This window comes from Eublepharis macularius, chromosome 1 (genome assembly GCF_028583425.1).
Source record: "Eublepharis macularius isolate TG4126 chromosome 1, MPM_Emac_v1.0, whole genome shotgun sequence".
NCBI classification, from domain to species: Eukaryota; Metazoa; Chordata; class Lepidosauria; order Squamata; family Eublepharidae; genus Eublepharis; species Eublepharis macularius.
Window position 1 is genome coordinate 173143491 of NC_072790.1, and position 12229 is coordinate 173155719.

The 12229-nt window shown below is 40.1% G+C and overlaps 1 protein-coding gene across 1 annotated transcript in view; it reads right to left on the reverse strand.

Annotated features, from left to right (window-relative positions):
- Positions 1–11322, reverse strand: part of KIF6 (kinesin family member 6) — a 439256-nt gene extending 427934 nt beyond the window's left edge. The window contains exons 1-3 of the mRNA XM_054999529.1: positions 11244–11322; positions 9817–9926; positions 8208–8282 (exon numbers count right to left, since the gene is read on the reverse strand). Coding sequence (XP_054855504.1) covers positions 8208–8282; positions 9817–9926; positions 11244–11309 — 251 coding nt within the window. The 5' untranslated portion in view covers positions 11310–11322. The remainder of the gene's footprint in view (positions 1–8207; positions 8283–9816; positions 9927–11243) is intronic.
- Between the last annotated feature and the right edge of the window lie 907 nt (positions 11323–12229).

Below are 12229 nucleotides of genomic sequence, written 5' to 3' on the forward strand. Positions count from 1 at the left end.
CCAACGTAATCAGGCTGAATGTGGCAGAAGGGAGTGCTTTGGGAAACTGCCAGTAAGAGAGACAAAAATGTTTTCATTTCCTGCTTGCTCGAGATTTCTTTCTCTTTAGTAAGGCAGCCTCACCACACAAAGCACTGTCTCAAAATCTTTGCTTGAATGTAATACCAAACCACAACTTGGCTAAACTCTGGCTTGTAAATCATCTTAAAACCACCATTTCAGACACTTTTTTTATCAGCAACTTGCAAACCATAGTTTGTTTTTTTCAGGCACTCCCAAAATTATGGCTTGGGATTAAGCTTCATGACTGCAGATGTAATAGTATACCTGTTTACTCAGAAGTAAGCTCCACTTGAATTGTGGATAGACCCACAGCCTTAACAAAATACCTCTAGAACAAATGGAATATATGTCAAGAATATTAAAAGAAAGACAAAAATAGAAAAATGATTCAAATCTTCATCCTGCCAGCAGGGCACTGTTACCCAAACAGGCAGTCTCCTAATTAGTTGGGGGAATTAGCTTAAAGGAAGCAAGTGAGAGGGGGGCAACTGGGATTCTCCACCTATGTTTATAGGGATTGTTCCCTTGGAGAACTCTTTTAATAAAAAACCCAGAAAAGTTTTATTATTATTAAGAGAGAAATAAAAGGGCAAATGTACAGAAAACCACACACAGCACATATAAAAGGCTAACTAAGAAAATCAGGGAGAAAAGGGGAGAAAACAGTTTAGGGAGGAGGATAATTACCAGTCTTCAAGACTGGTAATTATCTCAGAGGCAGCAACAAACTGATCAGTGTTTCATGAGAAAGAGAGAAACCCAAACGGATTTGAGGGCATGTAGACAGATCCAGAACAAATCCACAACGGTGGCTAGGGAGTCCAATTATAGAGCAAAATGCTCCCTGGGATAAGTTGACATCTTCACCCCCAAAACAATAACTTAATGGGTTGTCCATAAGTTGGACAATAAGTTGGGAGTGGTTTGATGGTTCCTATCTGAAGTAGACTATAGGTGAAAAAGTTGCTTGATGACCCTTTGAGTGCCGGATGGATAAGCTACCAGGTTTACTAAATAGCTTTGATTAGGGTAAGTGATTGCAGGGAAATGAGATCAAGCATTTACAAGATAAGTCAGGAGTTTCCTGGGAGACCTTATTGTCCCAAGTTATGCATCTCTCTCTGGGGCATGGAGGGGCGTCAGTCAGTCAGCCCCTTTGACAGACACTTTGATAATTTCCAGGCTCCCAGCTAGCTGGCATCGACTCTTTGCCAGGCAGTGCCTTGGACTTATGATACATGAGGAAGGGGTGTTTATGATATTCCATCCACAACCTGCCCTCATAGCAGTGAGGAAGGGTCTGACTGCTAACAGCACTGGAAACTGCTAACTAGCATCCAACAAATCTTCCCCCTTCTTATTGTTCTGACACTGCTCTAGATTTATTTTGTTGCAATATCAAATTTAGTTTTCAGGTGATCATATGACAAACAGCTTTGGAAAACTGATAAAAAATGTCATTGGGGTTATCTGCTTTGTTACTTTTCTGGAAACACATCAGTGAAGCTGATTTACTCTCCACTTACAGCTTTACTTTTCTCTTCAAGAGTATGACAGTTTGAGCTTCCAGAAACACTCATCTGTCAGAACAGCATGTCAACCTTTTGTTTTTTAGGTAACAAAATTATGAATCCTCATGTGATTCCAAAATAGTAAAAATTAACCTATTTTAACATACTACAAAGAAATTCTGCCATACTAAATACCAGAGTGAAATACAAATGAATGCAGCTCAAGGACAACTCAGTGAAGGGCACTTGAGAATATGAACACATCTGTAAATGCACACTTCAGAAATGTGCATAGGATTTTTAAGCTTATTTATACTGCAGTCCTAAAGAACATTACACCATTCTAAGTTCTTTAAAATCAATAGGCTTAAGAGGGTATATTTTTTCTGAGGACTGCACTTAGTTAAATAATAAACCATGTTGCAATAAAGCCACAATTACCAGCAAGCAAAAACATCCTGCTATTTTACAAAAACAGAACAAAAGTGTTACTCAGCTATTTGGAAACAAGCAGCATAAGCTCTGAACAATGGGGAAAATTACAACATAGTTTAGACAGAACATAAACATAAAAAGAAGTTCTATCACTTGCTGTGGAGTGGCTATTTTAATACACATATTTTGTTATTTCTCCCAAACATTGTGTAAAACCATATTTGGAAACAGAAACAAGACAAAACAGAATCCTCAGATTTCAAAATAAGCACACATACAATTGAATACAAAAAATCTAGCAACATTAGTTTAAAAATGTATTTAAAAGGATTCATGACAGCTTAGCTACTGATTATAAAACGGAGATCTGTCCAATTCCAGTGTTAGCACAGGGCTCTCTCATGGAGGATTTCCCTTCACTGTTTTTTTAATTCCCACCTCTGTCTTTGTATGCACATATAAGGCAGTATAAGTGACCATTAGAGGACAGGAGAAGTCTCAGTGTGCCTCTTCCTACATCTGTGTCCAACTTCTGACCTCAGTTCTAGTTCCTCATTCTTCATAGGAGACGGGCCAAGAAGAGGGTTCAGTGAGCATCCACCACACTGTGCCCAGGTTTCTCAACATGCTTATCACCTGCAAACTGCCACTGTAGTTCATTTTACATGACTAAAGGTATACATCTACATTAGTTAAAGAAGAAGAGACATTTCAAACTACTGAGTTATCACATTCCATTCATAGCGCAAAATGATGTGCCTTCCCAAATTAGCTTATCATATGGATCATGATCATGATTTGTAAAAAATATAGGTTAAAAGCTTGACTATTACATTGTTCCTTCAGACTCATCAAATGTTCACTTTGCATGCAGTGTTATGCCTGACCACATGTACTGTAAAATTGTAATGTCTGTACTGCTATTTGGCACCAGGGTTTTTTTTCTGGAAAAAGAGGTGGTGGAACTCTCAAGAGGGAAATGAGGAAGAAACACATGGAATTCTTTGAAATAATATTATTTTCACGCACTATTGCCAAGTATTTTCAAGAGGTGCCGGAACTCCGTTCCACCGCGTTCCCGCTGAAAAAAAAGCCCTGGTTAGCACCAACTTTATTTTGGAACTAACCACTCTGGCTCCCAAACCACTCACTGAAGAATAGAGTAGTCCCCAAGAATATGAATCTGGCTATTCCAAAACAAACTATAGTGCACTGCAAGGAAAATACAGAACAAAGTTTGCAGTCTACTTTGTCCAGCAGATGTCATAAACATTAGTTACTCAGAAATCTTTGCCTACTATGAAGGCAATTCTGTGTTTCTTTTTTTCTAATAGGGCACATTATATTAACTATTTATTATATCTAATTGTGGGTTTTATGATTTTATGATGTTGTGACCTGCCCTGAGCCCGCCTGTGGGGAGGGTGGGAAATAAATTGAACAAAATAAATAAATAAATAAATAAATATTCCAGCTGCTATTAGAGTTTTTATCTCAGTGGTGATCTCACAACTTTTGTATGGTGCCCTATATGGATCTCTGCTATAGATAATTCTATAGACAAGACTGAACCTTTATTGGCATAACCATAACAGATAATTCTATAAAGAGTACAGTCCTTGTTCCTCCAGGCAATTAGAGGGCTTCCTAGGTGTATTTCATCATCAGCCCTTCGCTATGAATTTGGTCTTAGCTCTATAGAAGCCTATGCCTGGGTATGAGCCTATTTTTGAGGCCCCCGAGGGTAGCTTGGTAAGCCTAACCCTCAATGACTCTTATAATGCTCCCTGGCTTCAGCTTTTTGAACAGAAGCTATCTCTTGTAAATATTAAGGTGGAGGATCTCTCTTCTTCCTCTGTAAATCAATGCAATAAACATGTGGCCAAACTGATTCATGCCAGAGATAAGAGCTATACTTATTTTGACGCTCGGAGGACATGTTTCCTGCTTGCCTTAGGCCTCCCATCGAAGGGTAAGCTCCCTTCTTATTTAGACTCCTTGGTTAGTTCAAAGTTATGTAGAACTTTTATGCAATCAAAATTCAACTGCCCTTTTCAATGGTATTGCTGGGTCGCCTGTTAAGAATCCCCTTTTCAGATTGGTTATGCCTCTGTCCCCTCCAGTCAGTCGATCCTCTTGTACATATTCTCTTGCAATGTCCTTATATGTTTCAGTTTAGGCTAAAATGGAATATGCCATGCCTTGATAAATGGACTATGCCTCCTCTAGTGACTTTAGAACAAAAGGTTCTTAGACAATTCTGATCCTAAATGTACTTATTTTATTGCTTGATTGCATAGAAGTGCTGAAGGGAAGTGTTTTTATTTACAGGCTTTATTTGAGTTTTTCAGTTTTATTGTTCAAGACTTTGGTCTAAGAACAGGAGGATGAAAAGAAGAAAATTTGATTAACAGAATCATTATATGATAGAGAAAGAGATTAGAAAGGTAGGGATTTCTGAAAAAATGACAAGTTTTTTTTTAAATTAAAAGTTAAAACATTTTAAGAGAAGGTACATTTATTTTAAAAATGTGGTGCAAGCCTATTAAATGAAGCTTTCATCTAATAATAAATCCAAAATGCTGCTTTGTATCTCTAAAGAAGACATTGTTAAACAATAGAGCACTAGAAATATTCTCTACGTAGTGCAATGCTAAGCAGTTACACTCCTAACAGTGAAATCCTAAGCAGAGATACTCCAGTCTAAGCTCATGGAAATCAATGAGCTTAAACTGGAGTAACCCTTCTTAGGATTTCACAGTCAATCAATCTCAATGGATTTATAAGGGTATAACACTGTACTGTTAATGTGGAAATAATTGTCCTATCCTCAGGGCCGGATCTAAGGTCACCAGTGCCCAGAGCAACCCAAGTATGGCCTCTCGCGTGCGCGCACAGTGCATGCACGGTCCCGGCGCTGCGTGATGACGTCACTACTGTGACATCATCAAGCAGGGAAGAACGTGCCACCTGCGCAGCTCGCCAGCTGCCCCAGCATGCCGCAGAGTTGGGGGAGACAGCGTGGGTGGCTGGGAAGCTGCCCGCACCATTCACCTGCCCCGCAGGACCAGGGGCGCACTGCAAGCTGGCCACCCCCTGTCCTGCGGGGCAGGTGAATGGCACGGGTGGCCTCCCAGCCACCCACGCTGCCTTTCCCCTGCCCCGCAGGACAGGAGGCACACAGCAAGCCGGCCTCGCCCTGTCCTGTGGGGCAGGTGAATGGCACAGGCGGCTTCCCAGCCCCCCACGCTGCCTTTTGCCTGTACAGGGTGTACAGGGACAGGGTGCGCACGGCAAGCTGGCCACCCCCTGTCCTGCGGGACAGGCAAATGGTGCGGGCGGCCTCCCATTCCCCTAAGCTGCCACCCGCACGCTCCCGGTGTGCTCTTTAGCAGCGCCAGGGACAGACTACTCCTCCTACCCCCCTGCCGATCTGGCCCTGCCTATCCTACTTAAACTCTAAAATGTAAATTCATTCATCCCGAGTATTTTAACTGTAAGTACAAGAACTTACACAGTTTATAAATAGCATTGTATATTCCTGGCATTTGTGTATCTAAATATCACTCCTTCACTCTCAACAAGTTCATTTCTGCACCTAAGAAACCAGTAAGTTTTTCAAACCTGTTTGAACCTGTTCAAACCTGTTTGAAAATCTAGTCCAGTAGTGGCAGCCAAGCAGGGAAAAAGCGTAGCCTTTAAAATATTTTAAATATGCTTGGTATCCGCAATAGCATCATATGCTGTGGGAGAGGTGAGGTTGAGATACAAATAACTTGTCCAAAATCAAATAATTAGGCCTGGCCTAAGCATGCAGCAGAATTAGATATTAGAATAGGTAGTAGAACTTCAGGCTACAGCTGGTGAAACCCATTTTAAAATAGTTCTATACCAGTGATGGTGAACCTTTTTGAGCCCGAATGCCCAAACTGCAACACAAAACCAACTTATTTATTTCGAAGTGCCAGCACTGCAATTAAACCTGAATACTGAGGTTTTATAAGAAAAAACAACTCATACAGTTGTCCCAACTAATTAACATCTCTCTCTCTCTCTCTCTCTCTCTCTCTCTCTCTCTCTCTCACTCACTCACTCACGAGCCATGAATGAAAGTAAAGCAAGTTAAATCAAAGCAGTTTGCCCTTCTTTAGACCAGCAGCCCTGCTTGCAAGCACTCTCTCTCACTCACTCGCTCAAGAGCCAGACTGAAACTAAAGCAAGTTAAATCAAAGCAGTTTGCAAGCACTCTCTCTCTCTCTCTCTCTCTCTCACTCACTCAAGAGCTACGACTGAAAGTAAAGCAAGTTAAATCAAAGCAGTTTGCCCTTCTTTAGACCGGCAGCCCTGCTTGCAAGCTCTCTCTCTCTCTCTCTCTCGCTCTCACTCACTCAAGAGCCACGACTGAAAGTAAAGCAAGTTAAATCAAAGCAGTTTGCCTTTCTTTAGACCAGCAGCCCTGTTTGCCAGCACTCTCTCTCTCTCTCTCTCTCTCTCTCTCTCTCTCTCTCTCTCACTCGCTCAAGAGCCACGACTGAAAGTAAAACAAGTTAAATCAAAGCAGCTTACTCTTCTTTAGAAAGCCAGCCCCAGCAGTGCTGCCTCCGCTTCCTGCTGCTAAAGAGATGGGTAGCAGGGAGGCAGCCTTGAGGAAAAGGAATCACGTGGGCAAGGCCAAAACCCATGTGATCTCTGCTCAGAGCTACTGAAACGCCGTTGCAGGTGTTCCCCCTCCAAATGAGCCCTGGACCTAGCGATTGGCGACTTGGCTCGCGTGCCCACAGAGAGGGCTTGGCGTGCCAGCTGTGGCACGCATGCCATAAGTTCGCCATCACTGTTCTATACACACACAAAAACCTCCTTGCCTATAAATAAAATAGTAGGCTGCTTCCTGTTATGACAGTTTTCCTACTTACAGAGAAAATTGTTTGGTAGAGGATCAATCAAAAATATGATCTGAAATTTCATTCTACCACCTAAACCCCACTCATTCTGCTGCATGTGTAGATCTTAGTTGGAAGCAATTCACTAGCTCCCCAAACAGAGCAACCCACGTAATCCAGAAATCAGAGTGCCACAGGGATGAGTGGAGTCTCTACTGTCTCTACAGTGACCACTCACAAAACTTATAATTAGGGTACTTTTATAACAATTAGGGCATTTGATCCCACTCTATCCAATAAGGTTCTAGGAGACTAGGTGATGTGTAATATGGGCGCGACTGTCCGGTTTAGACTTTGACTGATGCTTTAATCTCATTTATGCAATTTGTTTTTATTATATTTATTATGATATGTGATCCACTCTGAGCCTGCTTGCATGGAGAGCGGAATATAAATTGAATAAAATAAAAATAATAAAAATAAATAGCACCAGATATTAAACTGTGCAACAGCAGTCAACCAAACAGATTAGAGAAACATAACAAATTAATAACATTCTGACCATAAATACAATACCCTCAAGCCCTTTGCTGCAGTCATAGAAATTCCATGGATTTCCATAAAATTTCAAGCGTTTTTGACAGAATGTCCTTGAAATAACAGACTCGCCAACAAGCTAATAGGGAACAAGATTTGACATACAGCCAGCCTCCAGAAAGCCATTCAAAAGCAATGACATGGCAATGGAAAAAAGCCAATTTCCTAACAAGCTAGGTGGATTAGCCACAAAGAAGGGATAGCCAATAGAGATTCTAGGACCTACAGATGATGACAGTCAGTCCTGAATATTAGGTACGGAGAAAAAATTACCCATAAATGTGAAGCCATCTGCACAATGTCTTTCCTGCTTTACTGCAATCTTTAGTTGCCTTGAAAATCACTCAGTAGTCAGTCAGTAACTTTTACAAAGAGACTTGAAAATTTTTACTTCATTTATACCCATGTTCTCACCAATGGGAACCCAGAGCAGTTTACATCGTTCTCCTCTCTTTCATTTTATCATCATAACAACCCTGTGAGGTAGGTTAGGCTGAAAGTGTGTGATGGTTCCAAGTTCACCCAGTAAAGCTTCTATGGCAAACTGGAGATTTAGACTGTGGTCTCCAGATCCTAGTATGACACTAACCACTGTACCACACTGGATGGCAGAAACTACTTAATGTACAAACAACTTTTTGAAAAATAATAGAGGTAATTATCAGCAATGGGTTGAATGGAAAATCTCACACAGTTGATCGTTTAACAAAATCAAACTTACCATTCTGCAACTGGTTTAGCAATAGCTTCAAAAATTTCATCTTGTTTTGCTTCCTGATCAAAAACTTTCTGAAATCTTCAAATTATAAACAATTAGTCATGTAGAATCTTAAAACAATACTTGATTCATTTTTTTAAATATCTGTTTGTAACTAAGTAAATATTTACATCACTGGACTTACATAACCCAGCACAATGTTTTCCCTGTAGTGTTTACCACGATATGCTGTTTTGCCATTGTATTCACAAACGACTGCAAACACTGTTGCTTTCACAAAAATTGTACAATAAAATCCTCTGATAAAAATAATACTGCTTAGGAGAAGAAAACTGTATTTTACAACTGTCATGGGGATCAGTGCTTCCAAATGGCCCCACACATAAACTTGTATAAACAACCTGAGAATTATAGAGAGCGTATCAACATTATCAGTTATTTTTACTTTCTTCTCTTAAAAAAGAAGTCAGTAAGAAAGTTATTTTAGAAGAGGATCAAATATTTCATTAACAATTGTATCCTATTTCCATTACCTAATACAAATGAATAGCTAAATATTAACTCTCCAGAGTAGTATTACACTTGCAACAAACTCTGTTTCAAAGTAGTTACAGTGGTCTCTGGATGACAACTTCTGCTAAGAGAGCAACACTCTATATAAAACGTGAAATGCATGATTCCTGCTGAAATTATTCCATGTAAGAGAACATTCATAATTTGTCTTTTTTGAGAAATGTTTATAATTTAAGAGTTTGAAGCAGAAGGTTCACGAGTTCAGAACTTTTATGTTAATTATGAGTTTTGCCCAAAATTTTCTGAAGCTTAGGCTCATTATAAATTTATTTTAAATGAACAGTACCATTTGCGACCCAGTAAATGAGTGTGTTGCTAATCAGCACTCTGCTGGTTTGATTCCCTCTACTGCCATGAGCTCTGCAGGTGGCCTTGGGTAAGCCACTCCTCTCAGCACCAGTCGTATTGTGTGGGCGTAATGATAGCACTGACTTTGTTCACAGCTCTAAGTGGGAAACTAATCTGTCTAGAAAAGCAGTATATAAACACACTGTTATTATTATGTTATTACTAATCACTTCAATTCTAGCACCAACAAAGCCAAACCTTTCCTCCGAAGCCAACCTGGTATTAATGGTAGTAATGAGAAAGGCTGTTACTGTAATATTAATTAGGTCTTGAAACAGTATCATGTGCACCAAATTTTCTAGGAAATGTACTTTCCCAAAACTCTTTAATAAGGCCCCAAAAGCCACAGAGCAACTAATTCCAGACATCCAGGGTACTGTTTCTGCAGGACTCTACAGACAAGACTCTCCCTCTTTCTGGCTCTCACTAGCTAAGTTTTGGTAGAAGGGCAGCAAAAAGCTTGTTAGAGGGTAATGAGGTTCATGCTTTTCCAGACAGACCTCATGACATTCCCAAGAGCTCCCCATTCTAGAACTTGTTAATATCTTCCTTTCTTCGGTACAGAAATCAGAAGTGGGGTAGAGGGGCTGGTGAGATAGAACATGAAGACTTCTGGTATATGTCATTAAAAAAATAAAAATTTCCTAAAATAAACTACAAAAGAAAGAAATCCTGCGGAATATTAACTTACTTAAACTTGTAGTTTTCTCGTTTATTATTGACAAATCCATCTGCCAAATCACGGGGCACAATAATCTCCAGATTGAATGCTGATGTTTCATCTTCACCAATTGAATATATCTATAAAATATATGTTATCTCAGTAAATTATCTTTATATCGATGAAATTATATCAGTGTAATTGATTTTCTAACACACAGCATAAACTATCCATACACCTAAAAGTGTTAGGACAAAACTCTAATTGTATGGTTTTGTTCATTTACTATACCTAATGTAATGTCAAGAAAGAGTTATATCTGTATTATATAGTAAGGCATACATAGATAAAGGAGATATTCTTAGCAGATAAAGCTGCACACCATCGGCGAACATAACACAGCTATAGAAATCTCTGCACACATCAGCTTAAAGTCTGGACCAGTCTTGCAATGTTATTCTTGGAACATTTTTCTGAATACAGTTATTGGGTCATTTCAGAAAGCTCCGAACACAGAGCGAGCAGTGAGTTACAGTGGGTTATAGCTGAAGCCTTCTAGGTTGATTAGAAGGTAGTGTGGCTATCTCACATAGGAAAATAAAGCAATGCAGGGGGGAGATGACTTCCAAGAAGTAATAGAAGTTGACTTTTTAATGACAATTTTTATGGCTGAAAAGATGAACAGTATGTACAATGTAGCTTTCCTTTTAATAACTGTGTAACTGAAAAGAGAAATTCATTTGCTAGGTTTCTACGTCACACAACAATTAATGATACAGGAGACATAATAGAATAAAATTTGGCATCTGAAGACTAACATCATTTGCTATTCTTTTACTAAAATCTTCCACATTCCACACAATGCTACTCTAGATAACACTACCATGTCCTTTATTCTTTCTTTTTAAAAATCTGATCTCTCTTCTTATTAATGCAATTCTTACCATCACTATGGAAATCCTACTTCACCTGTTTTACAATCCATTGCCGTGATGATAATATGAAAATAGTTTGCCTTACCCTCATATGAAAGTTGATTGCTGTGAAAACTCTGACTTTTAGAATAAGGTGGTGGGGTGACTACCCAGAAATGAAAGCTTCACGATAACTGTATTAATATTGACATAAATAGCATGGTCGCCTGCATCCGCCTTTTCAATTGCAGTTTACACACCAGCCACGTCCACACGGCCTCATGGGCGAGAGAGTACTGTACTACTTCCCGCACCACACTGATCGACTGGCCAGACCACAGTACGGTTCACCTCCATCTTCTCCTTGCCAAAGTATACGTAAACACGCACGACCACCACAAACGCCCTGCTACCAGCATCTTTTCCCCTCCATAACTCACACACAGGCATCCACCTGGACATCCCTTGTTCCCTCCCTTATGCGTTACAGTGTTTCCCCCATCTACTCGCTCCTTGACCGAGTCGGTTGTTTTCCGCACCTACCCCTGCCGTTTGCCTCCTGCCCAGAGGTTTCACCCGGGCATAGATCTGGATGGTTTGCTTCACCATCTCAGAGAACCAAACTTTCTACCGGTTGGAGATAAGCGAGGGGGCGCCGAGCCGTTCATAGCAACAGTAACCAAGGAACACTACCCAGCATGCCTTGCACCACAGCCTGTACGGAGCTGCGCATGCGGCAGGTTGGGGAGATGTGCGTCTACGGTGTAGAAGGACGGAATGCTTCGTCGTGAGCCTTTTCTCATTCTTTTAATTAGTTCTGGAGGCTCCATTGACCATTCAGGGAAAGAATTTTCCCTTTATCCTTCATCGCTGTTAGAAATGGGCAGAGAGTTGCCCCCCCCCTTTATCCTTGGTGAAGAGGCTTGGGATTCCTTCCCAGGAGTACCCTCTCCTGCATCTGACAGAGGGCTTAATAAAAGCAAAATATTCCAGCTGCTCCTTTTCGAAAAGAAACTGCAGCCTTAGTGAGTGATGAAGCAATTTGTGTGAAATATGTGGTTTTTAAGTAACACACTTGTTACTCAGAATTGTTGGTGTTTTTAATTTAAACTATTGTTCTCATGTCAAACAAACAATGATTTCCCCCCAAACCACTGACATGACTGAAGAGGAGGGAATGGATCACAAAGAGTAAAACTATGTTTCAACATATGGCAGGCAGAAAAGTGATGTAGGGATAAACTACAAGGATCCACTTAAGGTCTCTGATCCTGTTTAGCATTCTTACTAACAATCTGACAAAGCTGCTGTTCCTATATCATTCTTAAAGGTTTTTTAATCCAATAGAGAGGTGTGATTCCAGAATCTGCTGAGAAATTGTGACTAAGTAGCATGTAGGTCATAAAGATTAAAGCAATCTCTTTTAAACTCAAGTGAATGTGCTTGTAGCTGTGTTTGAAAAATTAGTGTACAGTCTTCACATCACTGCCTAATATTACTACCCTTATCAACATTCTTTTAACTTTTTC